Source organism: Barbus barbus (genome assembly GCF_936440315.1).
Source record: "Barbus barbus genome assembly, chromosome: 42".
In the NCBI taxonomy this organism is placed as follows: domain Eukaryota; kingdom Metazoa; phylum Chordata; class Actinopteri; order Cypriniformes; family Cyprinidae; genus Barbus; species Barbus barbus.
Genome location: NC_136720.1, coordinates 19,743,325 through 19,763,069, shown reverse-complemented (window position 1 = coordinate 19,763,069; position 19,745 = coordinate 19,743,325). Strand labels below are relative to the sequence as shown.

The following is a 19,745-nucleotide window of genomic DNA, read 5'->3' as shown; positions in this document are numbered from 1 at the left end:
TTTTCTTGTAGATTCTTTAGTTATATAGATATGTTTCATAATGGAAGCTAGATACAACCTTAAATTTGACCAATTAAAACTAAATTTTTAGATGTTAAGACAGTACACTGAAAAAAATGGCGTAGCTATTCCTTTGAAACTATTTTCACTCAAAGTGCTAGTAAACAGCAAGTAACTTAAGTTAAATGTGAAATTTTGAACTAAAAAGACTAAAATTGTGTTTTCTAGAAAAACATACCTCCGTAATCTGTTTTGTTTACAACCTTTTACAGTGTAAATAATTTTCATCAGTCATTATCTTCCACATGCATCAGTTATGAGCTTTTACTTTATTTTTGAGAACTTTTAGTTTAACTAAAGAAGGTGACGCTCACAAACACACACCTGTCTTTACGGTAGCCTGGTCTAATATTCCACCCCCTGTGCCCAGGTGCCAGCTATGACATAGATACAGGATACCCTACCAGCACCAGGGACACGCCATATGCTTCACCAGGACAGCAGCATATGTGAACCTCAGCATTACTGGAACGCTCCCACACACTCATACATACACATGTGCCTGCAAGCCATACCTGTCACTTCAGTACGCATTGCTTCTGCTGAGCACTTCATTTCAGCCGGAGACAAATTATTGTTGAAGTGTGCAATTTCTGCGCCACTGATATCGGAATTGCTCAACTTTGGAAAAACATGAAAGTTGAGAAATGCTCAGCTCTATGCAAATGGTATGCTTAAAAAGGCTGGAGATTGTGGTGCATTTAGTGTTTAAATCCCATATTTATAGGCATCTTTCACTTTGGCTATACACTGGAAAAAGTGATAAGTTGACTTTGAGGAAACCCGTTGCCTTAAAATTATTAAGCAAATAATAATAATAATAAAAAAGTTGTGAACTTGACAATCCACTTAACTTATTATTTTTTATTATTATTATTTACTTAGTCATTTTAAGGCAACGGGTTTCCTAATTTTTTTTTAAGTTAAAGGGTTACTCCTCCCCAAAATGAAAATTTTGTCATTAATCACTGACCCCCATGTCGTTCCAAACCCGTAAAAGCTTTGTTCGTCTTCGGAACATAAATTGAGATATTTTAGATGAAAGAGGCTTGAGACTGTCCCATTGACTACCAAGTAATCATTTTGGGGTGGAGTGTTAAGTCAACTTATCACTTTTTACAGTGTAGCTTGAAATCATTTGGTTTGTATGCTGCTAAAGCAATTCAAACTGTAATTGTGTATTTAGTTCATTGGCTGTGTGTATGGAAAGTGATCAAATTATAATGAAGTTGATTTAATTTGCTATGCATTTTACAGACCTCTGAGTGGTATCGAGTTGATTATTGAGTTGAGATTATTAAGGATAAAGTAAAGGATGTTAGTTCAGGTTGTCCTAGTTGTGTAAATCATGATGTTGGCAAGTTGGTATACAATGAAAATAAAAGTGGTGTAGGATTTACTTTAAAGCAGTTTTCACTCATCCTGTAAATGCTAGTAAATTTCATATATAATTACCTAGATGCTGAAAGTAAAACATTGGATTAAACATAAAATGTTGAAGTAGAAAGACTGAAGCAGTGTTTTGTTGTAAAATGTACTCAAATAATCTTTGTTTTATTTAATAACACTTTTTTTAAAGTGATACAGTGACTTCTCAAGCCTTTTTAGTTTTAGAGAAATAGATGAATATAGATGTAGGTTTCGTCATCTTTTTGGAAGCATGACTCTATCATCAGGTGTGCGTGTGTGTGTGTGTGTGTGTGTGTGTGTGTGTGTGTGAGAGAGAGGCTATAAACAGATGGTGTTGGTGACCGTGGATGCCGGAAGTATCAGCGGGTGGGCTTATCTCTTCCCTCGTGTCCCGCCTCTGCTCACCTCACCTTGGGCCAATCATGTTTGTCTGCCTGGTCATGACAGGTGATGTCACCACAATGCCATATCAAACAGAGTGTGACCTGTCCTTTGCTCTGTTCATTTTTCTTTCTTTCTTTCTTTCGAGAGGTTACATATTATAAGCATATAGTTAATCATTTTTTTTTTATTGGAAAGGAGGTTACTTTCTTTCTGTCTTTCTCTCTTTGAAGTGGTTATATCATGTACAGTTTATAAGCATATTGATAATGATTGAGCATATAGTTAATTGATGTAAAATGTATCTAATACAAATTCATTCATTCCTTCGTTCCTTCCTTCCCGTTGTCAGTTAGAAATTAAAGGTATTTTAAAAGTCAGTTCTTCTTTCCTTCCTTCCTTTGGTTCTTCTGATTTTTATTTTTTTGCACAAAAAACACAAGATGATTCATACTGGAAATTCATAGCCAGAAAGTTGTTGTTTTTGTATAAGTTTGCATAAACGTCAAAGTGACGAGTGCTTGAACAGTTGAAGAAATTCAAAGTCTGTTTTTGTCTGATGGTGTAATCTGAATAAATAGTTTTAGATGTGCATTTTCTTTATCTGAAGGGCATAGGCAACCTAACCAAAATAGCCAAAATATGATATCTCCCTTCTAAAATGCATTTGATAAAGTGAGGAAATTGAAAATGATTAAAAAAGTTGCATGTAGTTTCACATTTCAATCCTTTTTTTTTTTTTTTTGCATTGAATGCATCACAAGCATCATCAGATTAAACATTTTCATGGTATATTTATATTCATATAACCTTATAACCTCATAACCTCATGTATCCTTATAGAAATTGTTAATCAACATTTTCCTAGTGTTCCTTTTTAGTGACAAACACCTTCAAATCATGAGTTCTGCAATCATCACGACAATCCAGCTAGAATATGGTAATGTTAACATAAATGTGTGTGATATAGTAAGAAAAGTACACATCAGAGAACTTTATCAAGATTACCCAAATGTATCCCTCTACAACCTTCTGATGCTTTTATGTGATTTTGACTGTGAATAAATGATAAGGGCAGAAAATGGACGAGAAAAGATGAAAAAAAACTAATATTCAGTGGACAACATAAAGTTAAGCTTCAAAGATGCTAGAGGAGAGGAGGAGGACACATGTCAAACATTGACAAAGAGAAGCTTTGGCACATTAGGGCACTCATAGCAGAATCTCTGGAGCCCAAAGCCTTGGTGTGAGTGTGTGTACTGGCTCTCTGAAGTTGATTGGCATGACGGAGGTTATTTTGGGCGGCTCTAGGATGCAGCTGTCTTTAGCAGAGGAAAGAAGCTGAAAGATTTTAGATGGAGATCTAACTCCGTGCCCTGCTACAGATGGTCTACACACACACACATACTGTACCCATCATGCATCGGCCAATAAATTGAATCATACCTCACATCCATTCCCGTCTCACATCAAGGTGAAATTGATCAGATTAAAGGAAGGAGACACATGGAAGGAGAGATTTATATGGGATGGGTGACTCTGAATGACAATCAAATCCGGTGTGAGTGTGTGCGTGCGTGTTTTCGTCAATAGCCAATGTAAACGATCAAGTGGGCCGTCGTGCAGATGGTCATAGGGTTGCTGGGAGTACTGATCCTCCTCTCTTATGCAGGCTGTAATTGCATGTTGTGCGCTGCATCTGTCCCACCACTGATGAATGGGAGGGAGAGGAGATGCGGTCAGGAATATGAATGTCTTTCCTCTGGCTCACATACACACTCAACCCACCGCCTCTGTTCTGCACACACACTTCCACTGAATCTCAGTCTAGACACTTCAAAAGAGCACATAGTAGTGTACTCTGAAAAAATAAGTTCTTCAGTACTTTAGTTTCAACATTATTTTTTTCTTTATAGGGCTTATGAGTTGCCTGTGTAATTCTTTAAAGATTTTAAAAAATCATCGATGCCTCATTAAAATATAAGAATGTATAGAAGCCTTACTTGAAAATTGTGACTTTTTGTATCTAGCAATGTAATTGTTGTGTAATGTGAATATTTCACAGTTGCAGCTTTATTTCTCCAAAATGACTAAATGTAAATTATGGCTATCTTATAACATGACTGTTTGTAACCTTATTTCTCCTTATTGCTATTTTCTCTTCTGATTCTAAATTTCTTTCACAATTGCATCTTTATTTCTCCCCACTGTAATTTTATCTCAAAATTATGTGACTACAAACTTACAAAAACGCTTTGATTTTGTGTTTGCAGATGCCATTTCATTTATCTAACGCAATGAAATTGGCATTTTAGTCTGTGCCTAAAGTTCTCAAATACTTATTTGTGGCCATTATAGATAATTTTCTAAAGAACTAGAGAATAAAAGGTTATTTATGCAAGTGTAAAAGGCTCTCCAATGCTATCAGGCTGTAAAAACCCCTATTTGGTTTTAATGGGAACCTTTAGCATGAAATCGGACTGAGTGGGGGAAGTCTTCAGCCTATTCAAAGTTGAGATAGAAAACAGGCGTTAATGATTTGTTGTGGGTTTCCATCAAGCTAGCACAAGACCAGACTATAATTTGCATTTTGATTGGCTCAAAAAAAGTCTCACAATTCTGACTCTTATTTTGTTTTTAATGTACTTTCTCTCTCATTCCTCCCTTTCTGTTCCTACTTTCCCCCCTCACTTTACTGTGTTTTAATGAAGTATAAGAAGGCGTATGCATTAAATGGGATGGAACGGTAATTACGGAGTTCTCCAACTTACAATTGCTCAAGCTGTTTTGACATAAGTTATGATTTGCCGCCAACACGTTTTAACACGAACAAAGCGCCATTTACTCAATCTGTCAGTTGTTTGCAATTTTTCATAATGTGTTGTGATGAGAAATTAATTGTAATTCAGCTTCACAAAAGGCAATGCACCTTGGCAGCAGCTTCTCCGCCTGAGAAAGTGAAGAATGAGAGTCTGGAAGTGTCGCACGCTGAACTTCTGTTTTGCATTGGCTGACCAACCATTAAAGCCCATAAGAAGGTAAGATTGTAGGTTTTTCTTCCTCCTTTCTACTGCCTGCTTGGACAGTAAGATATACGCAACCAAGTTGTCAGGATTTTTCTGGTTAGTCATGGTCAGTTAGACCTCTGAGACCCTAAATGTAGCAAATGTAACATTTTTCGTCTCTCGATGTTCAGTAAATTTAATGAACAGTTCTCATACAATATGATTAGCAAACGTTATTAAGTATGAAACTGATAATTAAATTAAAATGGCCTCTCTCAGACTCCTAAAAGGACCACTGAGGCTTCTTCATTTGCTTTAAAAGTTAATTCAGTTCTTTTTTTCCCCACCTCACGGTCGTTTTAAGAAAATTAGTGATTCATTCCCTACGCCGTCAACTCGGATGCCAAACCTGAGTCAGCCCTTACTTTTACCTCTCCATTTCCCACATTTTGTTCCCTGCCAAGCACTGTGTTCTTTATGACCTCCTCCACCACATCTAATGTGGGTCCCATTAAAATCTCAACCACCTTTTAATAAACCTCCCAATGAACTTTCATGTGCTGTGATTCTCAATCGTCATACTTGTGTAGGCCTTCCAATCTGTGCTGACTCCATTCTCTTGAAACCTGCATGAATTATTCACAATATTTCTGCTGCTTCTACATTGGGTCATCTCCATGTGGTGTTTTTCTAGCTCCACGGTTCGACACCTTTAAATATATGGCGACAAAATATTTATTCGTCAGAGAGACAACAAAAAAATGCAAAGATCTGATTATACAGATCAGCGAAAGCTGCGAACGGGTAAGAGAGATGATCAACTGGGCTTTTCTTTATTTCCTGCTGGGTTTGGCGGTGTGGATTTTAATGAATGCCTCCAGGATCTGTTCGAAGACTATTTCGGCCCTATCGCGTGCCCAGGAGAAGCCTCCTAAATTGGGCTGTAGCTCATCATTCCGACTCCCGGCTTCTCGGGGCTCTCAAGTAAAAGCACAGAGAAAACAAAAGGAAAATAAAGCTAAACAAGGTCCTCCGAGAGTTCCCAAACCTCACTTTTATCATTCGAAAGGATAACTGCATTTAGGAAACGCTGATCTCTATGTCATTCTTCAACCTGGAGAAACGGAAACTTTGCAGCTACTGAAATCATTCTTATGCATAATAACACAATGCTGTGAAACTCGTCCACTTCTGTCTCTAAAGACACTTTGACTTGGGCACCTATTCTGTTCATGGAGCAGATTTTAAACCAGAACACAGCGGATATAATATCGCAGCTGACCTCAATTCAGTTTTACGTGGAGCTTTCCTGAAAATGTATAGCACATACTCATTGCCAAATCTGTTTATTCAGAAATCGATGAGCTCACTTATTAGCGCGTAAACACGAACCGCCATGTCTGACAGGTACCGATAGTATGAATATTTCATACTGATTCTGCATTAATATTCATAAACGCTGTTTTAATCATGCAGGGAGCCTCTGGAATGCATCACGAGTTGTTTGTGTGAATCTCAAGCTTGTTTGGAGTTTGAGACAGCCTTGTGGCTGCAGCAGAAGGCCCTCGGTCCAGTCCACGAGAGGTGATGAACGACCGGTGTGGCTGCTTACTCTGAGCGGCATTGTCAGGTATGAAAAATGACATTATTATGGTTATACCGTTACCATGGATCCTGTCAGAGGGGTTGAAAAACACCAGCGGCGTTCATGATATTGTGTCACTCACAGCTTGGCTTGTGTTTGCGTGGAGCTTGATTGGAAAACCAGACAGAAGCCAGAGTTGTTGTTTTTTTTCTTCTCTCTCTTCTTTAGTAAGGATAATTTTCCTCAGGAACATTTCTTCTTTTTTTTCTTTCTGTCTCTCTTTCTGGATTAAGATTTATGGATGTTATTTTGTGTAATTTTATGCGTGTTAAAAATGGTTATACAAGATCGCATTCGCTTTGATGCTGAATGAGTGACTCATGGGAGTTTTAGTACATATTTAATCTACTTTTACAAGTGAGGGGTGTATATTGCTCCTATACATTTTATATGTATGAGTAATGGCCAAGGCAGTGAAGCAAGTGCTATATTGTTCAGCATTGTACTTCAGAGATAATGAATGCTTCAGATCGCTCACCTTTACCACACATATACAGTAGCTAGCCTACTATACAAACGAAATAATGTTAGTTGAACTGTCCCTTCTGGGCAAAATACCAGTCCATAATCCATAATAATGCTAAATGGGACTTGATCTGTGCATATTTCACTCCTGATTCAGACAAGATGACTTTTTCAATGAAGAAAGCAACATTATGGATGTGGACTTATGTTTAAGCTGGAACCAATGGTTTGAAGTAAAAAAAAAAATGCGTTGATGAATTAGTTTCTTACAAACACACAACTTTTTACTTCAAGATGTTAATTGATGCACTGTTGTCATATTGTGATTTTTTTTAAAAAATTTAATTTAATTTTTATCAGGTGATTGGATTATTTTTTTTTTGACGGCACCCATTTACTGCAAATGATCCATTGGTCAAGGCCAAGGCAGTGCACGCAATGATCCATTGGTGAGCATGTGATGTAATGCTAAATTTCTCCAAATCTTTTTTTGGTGAAGAAACAATCTACATCTTGGATGGCCTGAGAGTGAGTTAATTTTTAGCAAATATCCTGCATTTACGTAAGTGGATAGTTTAAAGGGACCATTCACACAAAAATGAAAATTGTCATCATTTACTCACCCTCATGTCATTCCGTAGCCTGTACTTTCTTACGTGTAACAAAAAGAAAAGAAAAAGAAACAGACATTTTTAAAAATGTATTTTGTGTTCCACAGCAGAGAATCAGTGAAGATGAGTAAATAGTCAAATTCTTTATTTATGTTTTAAAATGAAGAAGCATTCAGTCAGGTGTCCAAATGTTCATGACTGGTACTTTTTATACACCTGCCTTTAGACCCAAATCAAGATTTTCAATCATTATTTTTGATTTACTGCAACATTCCTGAAGGCCAGTTCCTGAACATGACCAGCAAAATAATGTTTGGCCTGAGAGAGAAGTTGAACATAGTAAATGGTGAAATGCTTCATATGAGCCCTGCAGAATTTCAAATACACTGATCAGTCAGTCAAAGTCATTTCCAACTCCCATGAATGCTGAAACAGCCCTTTTGATATCCTCCTAGTCCAGTCTCCAATGATATGGATCATTTCTAATGAAGGTGTCTCTGTGGTTTGACCTCCAGTGAAAAGAGTTTGAATAAAGATGTTCCTTTTCATTTTCTGTCAATTTATAGGGGTCTATTCAGCTGTGGTCTGGCACTTAAACTGGCTGATGCAGAGCTCAAAGGTCCATCGCAGATTGAGAGTGTTATCCTGGTAGTTAAGTGAGGAGTTCTAAATTTCGACTGAGGTGTGGGTTTTATCATGCTAAGGCGATGAACTGTAGGGGTGCACAGTCTTTAGAGCAGCGTGCAAATACGTGCATCAACGCTGTCAGGTTTAGCTCACGGGACTGGTAACCATGGTGACACCGGGCCTGTCATATTTTGGCGCCATTTCTCTAACAGCCCGAGGCAGGGATATGCTCTTAACAAAAGTCACTAAATTGACTACGATGGTGCTTGAACACTACTATTCTGGTTCATTATGTTTCAAACATAGTGCGTGGTCACGGTACAGAATGCTTAAATGAGGGAATCCTGTTAGCTTTGGAAATGAATTAAGTTTAGCATGGTGTGGTTTTGTGTGAAGGGAGTGTGGGTTGCCCGTGACATTCCTAAAGTAGATTTGCTTTTCCTAAAGGAAATATAACTTTTCTTTTGCTGCCTTGCAAGCTTTGCTGTGTAATTGAAATGCTGCTTCACAGCCATTTTGATCGTGAGTGAAAAGGTTGCTTGCCAGCCTCAGAAGTTTGTACAATTTTTAGTATGAACCATTTTATATATATATATACCTGTATATATATATATTTTTTTTACTCTTTTATTTTATAATTTAACTTTGGTAAGGGTAGGAGGTTGAATAGTTAAACTTGAATACACATTTCTTTTTTTTATGTTTTTGACATTGTGTTTTGTTAAAATTTTCCGTTTATGTTTTAAAATACTTTATAACATCTAAATGATCTTACAAAAAGAAACATCAGATTTGTGCATTCATTTGTTTTATTTATTTATTGTATTTATTATACCCCCCCCCCCCCCCCATGCTACGCCAAAGTTCACAGTATTCTTGGGAAGTGTCAAATAGATAAGAAAAATAAGAAAGAAGACCAATCTCAAATCCGTATGCAAATATTAAAATTATTTTGAATAAATAATAGAATTTTCAAAGTTCAATTTTCAAATCAATCTTATTCTCTTGTAGGCTACAACTTAAAGCGAAAGAAAAAGTTTGAATAGAATGTACATTCTGTGAATGCATTTGAGCTGAATTGCAGAAAAGCATATAGAAGGCGGAGAATATCAATACAATTCTGCATTTTAAGCAGTGTAATAAAGGGGAAGAGAGAGAAAATATACATCTCAAACATAATGGAAATTGGCTATAAGCACTTGAATCGCGTTGCCAATAATCAATAACGTGGCAGTGCAACTGTGACTGGTCGCTGTCCGTGGTGCTGAAGAGCAAAACCCAGCAAGCCTTTGATATCAAAACTCTCTTTCTCTCTCTCCCAACATTTCATCTGTGATACGTCTATGTGACTAATTTGGAAGGCAATAGAGAAGAGGGAGGCCCTGTGCCAGGAAATTCATCACGGAGACACGCACACAAACACGCATGGCACTCTGAGCTGCCGCAGCTGTTTTGGTTCACTCTTTTAAATCAGTTTTTGGCGAAGTTGATTTTGTCAGAAGCCATGCCGACTGGGAATTATCATAAAACATTATAGTCCTGGAGTTCAGAAATTTGAAGTTTATCAAGTAAATAGAATTAAATCTATTTGATTATTATTTCTTATTTCAGCAATTACAGCTGTTTTTAAATATATATAGATTTGGAAACATTTGCATGTTAAATCGATGTTAGTGGATTAACCACGTTGTTATATTTATTACAGGCGATGCAGTTCCTGACAGAATTGGCAATGCTGTGTGTGTGTAACTGACATATAGAACTTGCCATGTGCAGCATTTCTCCTTTTAAGCCATCCTTATTTGTCATTGACCCATGTATAGAAAGTTGCAACACAGATAATCGCATTTGGAGCTTGCTGATTGTGTTTATCACAGCAAGAGACCTTCACATGACTCGAATCCATTCGCTCTTACAGGTCTCCCTTCACCTTTGAAAACTGTCTCCATCTAGCGGCTTCAATCCCTGCACATCTATCAGTGCTGAATGTGTGAATCGATAACCTGAGACGTGAAAATACCCGCAAAGCTTTTCCCTCAGTCTCTCAGCTCAGGGTTCAGCACTTCACTGAATTCCAGCCAAACTTTGATTAATAATAAATTAGATAATGCCACTGAATAACTGTACATTGTGCGCAATATAGGACGTTCGTTTAATTTACAATAGAATAAAATACTGCAAATAAACATTATACCGTAACACTTCCTAAGGTACATTATGCACCATTCACACAGGCTGTGTTACATTCATATGTGTTAACCGATGCCCGTGGCACGTGACACGCCTCCAATGCGCCGTGAGCAGAAACAACTTGGGCTCCACCGCAGACTCACAGATCTTCGTCGGTAGCGGATGAAGCAACTTCCAGCGAATCATTTGTTGCGGGTTCATTTTTTGCTGGGGTCGCATGCAGACCTTGCGAAACAGCTCTCGGGTCATTGGATTACAATTAAAAGAAGCGGATAGGAAAGTGGCATATTCTGCTTTTGAAACACCAAACGCGTTCTCGCCAGGGTGGTCTTCTCTTCCTATGAAACGACCACTGTGGCAGGTTTCTCCAAGAGCGTCAGTGTCAAACACAGAAGCTGTGGACGATAAAAAGGATGCCCTTGGACAACGTGAATCCTCTACCTGACTTCTAAACTTGTTGCATTTGCTCTAGAAAACCTCCGAGTGCGCGTTTCGGATACCTATTTGTGCGTAACGGCGGAACAGCTATTCAAAGTGGACTATAACTGATGAGCTGTCTTTAAAAACCTGCACTTTTGCATCAAATCCATTTATGAGGAGGTAAGTTGTTTCACTTGCTCTTGAGCAATAGGTTAGACTGTAAAAAAAAAAAAAATAGATGCGGTGCATCCTTAGCTATTTGTGTTTGACCGAAAAGCCTTTTTTACGCATGTATACTACATACACCACCATTCATTTCTAAGCTCACTGTAATTCCTCCTTTCCACTCGAATGTTTTGATCTTGATAAATAACATGACTCACTGTGCAGTGGTCTCCTGCACGTGAGCAATAGCCTTCAAGTGATTGCGCTTTGTGTCTCTCCAGATGTCCTTTCTGCGCGCGGCGGATTTGTGAGCGCAAAACCTGCTTCAGTCGCACCGGGTCGCGCACATTGGGTCAGCATGGCAGCCGGAGTCGCCGCGTGGCTACCGTTCGCGCGCGCCGCGGCCATAGGATGGATGCCCGTGGCGAGCGCCCCGATGCCGACGCCTCCACGGGACAAGAGGCGAGGTCAGGAAGGCCTGATCATCTTGAATGTCAGCGGCACTAGGTTTCAAACTTGGCGGAATACTTTGGAGAGGTACCCCGACACATTACTGGGAAGCACAGAGCGCGACTTCTTCTTCCACGAGGAGACCAACGAGTACTTTTTCGACCGCGACCCGGACATTTTTAGGCACATCCTCAACTTCTACCGAACCGGGAAGCTGCACTACCCTCGCCATGAGTGCATCTCCGCCTACGACGAGGAGCTGGCCTTCTTCGGCATCATTCCTGAGATAATAGGCGACTGCTGTTACGAGGAGTACAAAGATCGCAGGAGGGAGAACGCGGAGAGGATTCAAGACGATGAGGAGAACGAAAACAACAAAGATATGGTGCTGCCGGAAATGTCGTTCCGCGAGACCATGTGGCGCGCGTTTGAGAACCCGCACACCAGCACCATGGCGCTGGTGTTTTATTACGTCACGGGCTTTTTCATCGCCGTCTCCGTTATGGCCAACGTGGTGGAGACAGTCCCGTGCGGCAGCGGGCCAAACCGGGCGAAGGAGATCTCGTGCGGAGAGCGCTACGCCGTCGCGTTCTTCTGTTTGGATACGGCCTGCGTCATGATCTTCACCGTCGAGTACCTGCTGCGTCTGATCGCCGCGCCCAGCAGGTACAAGTTCGTCAAAAGCGTCATGAGCATCATTGACGTGGTGGCCATCATGCCTTACTACATCGGCCTGGTCATGACGGACAACGAGGACGTGAGCGGGGCCTTCGTCACCCTCAGGGTCTTCAGGGTCTTTCGGATTTTCAAATTTTCGCGGCACTCCGCGGGACTGCGCATCCTGGGGTACACGCTCAAGAGCTGCGCGTCCGAGCTGGGCTTCCTGCTCTTCTCTCTCACCATGGCCATCATCATCTTCGCCACCGTCATGTTCTACGCTGAGAAGGGCTCCTCCGCCAGCAAGTTCACCAGCATTCCGGCGGCGTTCTGGTACACCATCGTCACCATGACAACGCTGGGGTGAGTCGATGTTGTTGTGCTGCGCAAACTTACTGAATGAGCTTGCGCGTATGATCTGCTTCAAAGCAGCCCTTTTACACCAACGCGTCCCGAAAAGTTGAGAGCTGGTGGAGATAGAATACATCAAGGGCAGGGGAGATCAATAAAGGTGATATAAATCAAAGAAATAGACTCTCTCTCTCTCTCTCTCTCTCTCTCTCTCTCTCTCTCTTTCTCTCTCTTTCTCTCTCTCTCTTTGTCTGGCTATCCATGACTGTCTCATTGCTTTAAAAGACAAAACCTATCAAAGCTATTTCATTTAACTTAATTTTTTTCTGCAATATTTGGTTCAAATACACTTACATCCTTACTTGAAATAAAAACGTTATGTTATTCAATAATACAATTTTTATAATAATTGCAGCAACTTTCAACAAAATGTTACACTTGCGTACACTAGTGAGTATAATGTTTAAAGCAATGGATGTGTAGTTCATTTGGCTGACTGTGTGACTGCCAGTAACAATGCTTTTAAATCTTTTTCTGCCAATTTGAGGATTATGATTTCAGAGTTATTTATTTCTTGTACCTCTGAGTTTTAATCACTGTAAAGGAGAAAGTGTGCTTCTGTCATATGACACCTCACCAGAGTCAGATCAAAGACTCTTCCTTCCTTTGGAAGCCTTGCTTGTTTATAACTAACCATCTCAAAGCACCTTTGGCACAATGTCGTAATTTTCACACAGTCAGTTAACACACAGAGATGCATGGCTGATTCATGTGACGTTAAGCACTGAAGGCGATTACAATAATGCATTCCCTATTGATGTGTTATTCATTAATTAATCCCATCACTCGACACCTCAGCATGGCTTCTCCAAGCTTCCCACCTGCGCAGAGCGGGCGCTCTCCATGGTGCTGAATCTGCTGCTCAGGAGATGACCGATTCTTTGCTGGCAGGCTGACACGGTCCTGAGTCACACTCGAGGGGATTAATCAAGCCCCATGCTCCAGTACACATCCCGCTCTTTGATCGGCACGCCTTTGAAGTGCATTACTCTGAGTGTGCCATAACTTGCTCCGTGAGTGTCAATCTGACGCCTGCGCCTGGCTGATATAATGCACATTTCAGAAGTAAATGTGTTTGGGAAACATTTGGTTTTGGAGTTTTTAGTTTTAAAGTGGGTTTTTTATACTGTAGTTCAACAATGTGTGGCTCACAGCATCTGTCTGCTTCTTTTTAGATGTGACTTCAAGTCTGATTTGGTGTACTGAATGTGCCTAATGTTGTCTTTGACACAAGAAATGTCATGAAGATGCTATGAACCTTTAATAAGAAGATATATTGAATAAGAAGAAAATTGAGTGAAGAAGAAAATGAATAAGAAGAAAATTAGGTTGTCAGAGCTGTGGCATGATGGGTACTGCTTGTCCTTGTAATATATAAAGAGTTATGGCTCACAGAGTTCGAATCATTCCCATTCCCCTTCTACTTTCTTGTCAGGTCTGCATTGTCCTATAAAGAAAATATGAGGTTTGGAGAAAGCAGGAGTGAAGGGGGTGGGGGGTGGTGGGGGGGTTGCGGTGTGAGTGAGAGAAAGAGAGAGTTTTGTTTGAGAGCGTATCGGCACATCCTATTGTGTGCAATTTGTGTCCTGCCGTTTCTTGCCTGTCAAATCGGATAACATCAATGAGAAAATGAAATTACGGGCAAATGCTCAGCACTAGCTCGATGTTGGGAGTGCTGTGTGTGTGTCTGTATGTAAGGGAGCGATGATGACTTGTCGGAGCCAGCTGGTTATGAACTATGTCTTCCAAACAGACCCACAGCTGCAGGGCTTCAGTGATGCGGCCCATATACTCATCTCTTCTCTCTGCAGGCAGGCATGCTGTTCCTCATTTCAGATTTTATTGCATTGCCTCAGTGAGCCCATCAAGAGGAGCATGCAGGGGGGCAGTTGCTACAGCAGTGATCTGACCTGGTAAAGTCAAGTTCACCCTGTGACAAGCAATAGCCAAAGCTTGGGATGTGAAATTGGGCTGTGTCTTGAGACCATTTCATGTTTGAGTGGCTACATTTTGATCTGAAAGAAAAGTTTCACATTGTAGATGTCACACAGTTTAACTTTAAGAGACAGTGAGGTTAGGAGGAACCTCGCCTCTTTGGTTTGAGATCTCATTGTCCTTTACTTGTCGAGTTCATTAATTCCCCCTTGTCATGTCTGAAATCTCATTCCCTTCCTATTTCTCTTTAAACACACACTTGAGAGAGTGGCCAGTCCAGGCATTGCTAAACGACTTTGCCTGCTCTGATTGAACAAGAGTATGGTTCTCTAAATGTATGCATCACTTTTTAATGCCTCGTTTCCCAGACTGGATGACAGGGATGGATCCACGGCTCAGAGAGCAATGGGAGGGATTTACATGAGGTGGCTGTTTTAGATTACGTGAACCTGGTGTTGGGTTTGGATTACTTGTAATGAAGCCCTTGTGATGTTCCTTCACCAAAGAGCAATTGAAGTTTGAGAACATTTCGCCTATCAGCAATGTTTTATGGAGATAAAAGCCAGAATTAAAGTGAGAGAAAGTTATGCTTGCTAGATTATACACAACCCTCAGGCGCCTTCAATCTGTCTGCATGAGAATGATCGAGAATTTTAATTATCCATAAATGATAGCCTCTATCATGCATTACACTGTGTAAGATACCTGAATGCGCCGGGACTGCTGCTCATCTCAGTCTCATTTTGATCCGGATGAAGTGGCTTCTTTTATCTCTTGCTCTGCTTAAAGGATGTATAGAACGTTTCTGCCTTGTGGTGTAAGATATGCCGGTTATCTCCCGATCGGCATAATATCATGATGCTGAAAACAAAAATGGATGTTCTTTTAACGTGGCTCAGAAGTTCCTGACCATGACATATCTTTAGACCAGGGTTGTTCAGTCCTGGAGGACCACTTTCCTGCAGAGTTTAGCTCCGATACACCTGCCTGAAAGTTTCTAGTGTTCCTGAATACTTTGATTTATCTGGTTCAGGTGTGTTTAATTGGGACTACAGGTAACCTATGATGGACTCTGGCCCTATAAAACCCTCTGCTTTAGACTCATTTGGCAAAGTCAGTGAACAAATCCATCCATTGATTCCCATTTGCCTGTATTCTGGCATCAACGTTAGCCCTCACGGAGTCCTGCTCTTCCCAAATGGGAATGCACGGAGTGTGGAGGGAAGAGGCAAGGGACGGGATGTGACTTTGGTTCACAGCACGAATGGCCTCCGCTTCACTGGCCCCTATCGCCTATTTAATGGACTCATTTTCTGGCATAGGCTGATTTTGCCCAGCTCAATTAAATCAGCAGCATTTTAATTGGCTTATGCACTGTCAAACGGGATCTATTAAGTGAGCAGCTGTCAGAGCTGAAGACATGCAGATATGAGCGAGAAGGAGAGAGAGAAAGGTGAAGAGGGCTAAATACATCAGCTTTAAAGCACTCGGGTACAATGAGAATGTCTTGTAAATGAAATGCCCCATTCTTTTCACTGAAATGCACTTCTCTCGGTTCATTATCCAATCTCCAATCCTTTTTCGTCCTCTCACGCTGCTTCATCTCCTCCTGTGGGATTATGAAGGCACATAAAGAATCCTACCGAGGGGTTGTAAAGAGATTGATGGAGTAACATAGACAGTTTATTAAACTCTTGGAAGTCACCCTGCATCAGGGTCAGTTAAGTCCAGAGGCTTCAACGCCCACCGGCTATGTATCTCCTCCCTGGGATATGCCACACAGGATATGGATTTGCTGGATTAATCTTCGATATTCATTGTGGTCACTGTGGGTTAAGCAATAGGCTTAATTTCTTCTAAGAGAAAAGATCAGAAGTTCATAGTGTATGACCCTTTGGTCATCTTTAGATCTTTATCCTCTTTAGGCTTTAGTGTGGTTTTCAACACTGCAATCAGGGCAAAAGGTTGTTTCCTTGAGAGGTCATGCCAATAGGGTTGTAGTAAGGTCAGGGCTTGGTACAACATGTGAAAGGGACTCATTATTGTGTCTGAAAGAGCACTGTGGTGTGGGGTTACCCTCATTAGAGCACCGTTACCAGGCATTGCAAAGCAAGAGCACTGCCCCAGAGAAATTCTCTGATGCAGGTTTATTATTGATGATCCCGGCCCACTCAAGTGTGTACACATAAGACACAACTGTCCCTGGGCTGATTAAAGGGACTATTCACCATAAAATTATGTCATCATTTACGCAAATCTGTGAAACCCCATGACTTTGAACAACTGCATTGAACCCCACTGACACTGGACTGTATGAACAAATAGAAGACATTTTTCAAAAGTCATATGGGTTTTTGAAGAAAAGTTCTATTTTGGGGTTAACGTTACCTTTAAACCCTTTAGGCGGTTTAAATTGCTGTTTGAGGTTTTGCATTTTTGCCATTTGTGCCATCTGTGCCACAAAAAACCTCCCCTATTTTGTGGGCCCACAATTTTCCGCTTAGGTCTGGTCTGGTGTATGATTTCCACAAAAAAAAGAGTGTTTTGACCAAGATTTTTTGTTCCACAGATGTACATGACATGTTTCATGGCCCAAATAGGAGCAGGAGAGAAAAACTGTATTTGAAAGATTTACACAGTGGCACAGCCACAGGGAAATAAAGAGCCTAGAATGAGGTAATTAAAGGCTCTTTGTCATGTGGAATAACCCCTGTGGTGTTGCTGTAGAGGCGCTAACTCTATTCATCCATCCATTTCATACTCGCGCTATTACTCCACACCGAGAGGCTAATTGGACCAGCGTCTCTTTCCTTCACTCTCGTCCTATGTCCTCTTCTTTTCCTACCATCCTTTTTCTTTTTCGCCCCTTCTTTTATTCCACTTTTTTTAGTCGCTTCCTCTCTCTGTCTTCGCTCTGGATACATTTGCCCTCTCTGTGATGGTTCAAACACCATAAAAAATGTGTTGAAAGTGGAGCATGCACTCCTCAGACAGCTGCCTTTAATCAGTTGAATGAAACGAGAGCTTTCTTCCTCCTTTTCCAATTAAGTATGTTTTTTTTCATTTGGGTTTTTTAATTACTTGGCCTGTCTAGGAAAAAAAAGCAGTGGTATCAGTAATGGTGTTGGCATTGGGATGTTTAAGCACTTTAAATCTCTCTCACACACACATCTTGGCACACATCAAAACAGTGAAAATCAAAATACACCCTTGTTCAGTGACTGCTCGAAATGACAGAAGTTGTAAAAGTGAGTGAAATGTAAATCTTCAAAAGTATAGGCCTAGACTTTTTCCCCATGATGATTAATGTTCTGTTGAATGGGATCCAGGGTTGAGATGCTGGAATAAGCTCAGGTCTATATTTAGACAAATTCACATTCAGATAAAGGGGATTAGCGATCACTATAACTTTTACTGTCCGTTCCTGATTCCCACTTTTTTTTTTTGCTAGATGCTTTAGCAGACTCTGTATTTTAAACCCCAGGTTAAGGCTCTTTGTAACAAATAAATGGTAAAAAATAGCAGTTCATTAAAAAAACTGACCCTGAATATCTTGTTTGAGAATGTTCATATTTGACACTGTATATCTTTAGGACCACAATTTGGGTTCACCATAGTACCTACTCTGCTTAATCTCTTACTTATGCTTAATCACAGCACAAATTGAATAAAGAATAAATCTGGCTATATAAAATAACAACTTTTGATCCAAAAAAGCTCACTTTCAGATCATTCTTCTGTCCCAGGCAACACACACACACTGTAGCAGAGTACACACACATACACACACAGCCTTGATTCCTCACATTTGCTAGATCAACCTCATTATATTATCTGTCAATCAGAAGCACAAACACAGAATTCTTCCCTTTTCCACAGCTCATCTCTTCTCATTCCACGCGTCCGTTATCTTTTCCTGGTCATGACTTATTTGATTTGTGTGTAATTAAGATTGTGGACTCTTGCTATTTCCGATTATTTTGCCCTGTGTGTGCCTTTCCTGAGCAGTGCTCTGGTTTGTGCTGGACTAATTGAATTAATACATTCTTCTTGCGTAGCGTTTGCTTTTTCTCGTTTCGTTCTCACCCACACTCATTCTCATGTATTTTTATACCCCAAAGCTGAGTAATTCTTTTTAATAAGATAATTAAAAAATTCACGAAGACACCTTGAGAAGTCTTGGATGAATGTGATGATTTGATCCTCTGTATTGAAGGAGAGTGAGTGAGTAGCCTACGTGTGTGTTTTGGATGAAAATAATAATGAATTGGCTGAAATTCAAAGGGGAGCAGGAGTGTTTTGCTAAAGCCTGCTAATACCTTACAAGAGGCTCATAAATATCAGAAACAGATGGAAGTAGGGTAGTGAATACAAATTTGGCCTTTCATATGGAGATCTCCTGTGGTAGATGGACGTGTCTTCATTACAGCTCCTCTGAATGGTGTTTAAAGACAGCAGGAGAGATAGCCATCAGTCTGGAGTTGGCTTTTTGTCAGTATGCATTGATTAAGCCTCTCTAGGTACAGGAGAGATGATCTGCTAACGCTGATCTGAAAGCAGCCTTTAACAGCTCACAACATGCTCGTAGCATGCAGAAAGACATGAGAAAGACAAACTGAAAATCAATGAGCCTGCAGAATCCGCACCTGTGTGTGTTTCTGAGTTCACTTCCTTTTAGACTGTTTGTGACCCATTTTCATAAAATCTTCTCATGCAATCCAACAAATTTAATAACTTTGTAAGATGATATATTGCAAATTATTAGATTTCTGCTTTTCCTGAAGATGATGTGAGAGGTGCTGTATAATAAAACCACTGTGCAAGGATGTTGAAGAAGGTTGCTCAATAATAATTCTAGTAATTTTTACCGAAATTCTCACTGTTCCCACCATAAAAACAGTATTTATTTATTTATTTATTGACAATGTATTTGTATATTTTCCAGTTGATAGACATAATACATTGTCAAATGTTTGGAATAATTTAGATATTTGTGTGTGTGTGCCTTTGAAAGAAATCTCTTATGCCTACCAAGGCTGCATTTATTTGATCAAAAATACAGTAAGAACATTAATACTGTGATTATTATTACAACTGAAAACAACTATTTTATATTTAAATATGCTTTAAAATGGAATTTATTCCTGTGATGGAATTCTTAATTCATATATTTTGATGGTTAACGTGACACTATTTCCCTGTTTAATAATCTGCATTGTAAAAAGCGCTATATAAATAATGGTGACGTGACTTGACATTCAATTGAAAAACATACTGATTAGTTTGTTTTTAACTCATTCTTTCTGATGATTT

General features: G+C 39.9%; 1 protein-coding gene across 1 annotated transcript in view; it reads left to right on the top strand.

Moving 5' to 3' along the window:
• Positions 1 to 11,337: 11,337 nt before the first annotated feature.
• Positions 11,338 to 19,745, top strand: part of LOC306861278 (A-type voltage-gated potassium channel KCND2-like) — a gene marked incomplete at both ends in the record, with an annotated part of 118,244 nt that continues 109,836 nt past the window's right edge. The window contains one exon of the mRNA XM_079403463.1: positions 11,338 to 12,449. Within this exon, the coding sequence (XP_079259589.1) occupies positions 11,338 to 12,449 (1,112 nt within the window). The remainder of the gene's footprint in view (positions 12,450 to 19,745) is intronic.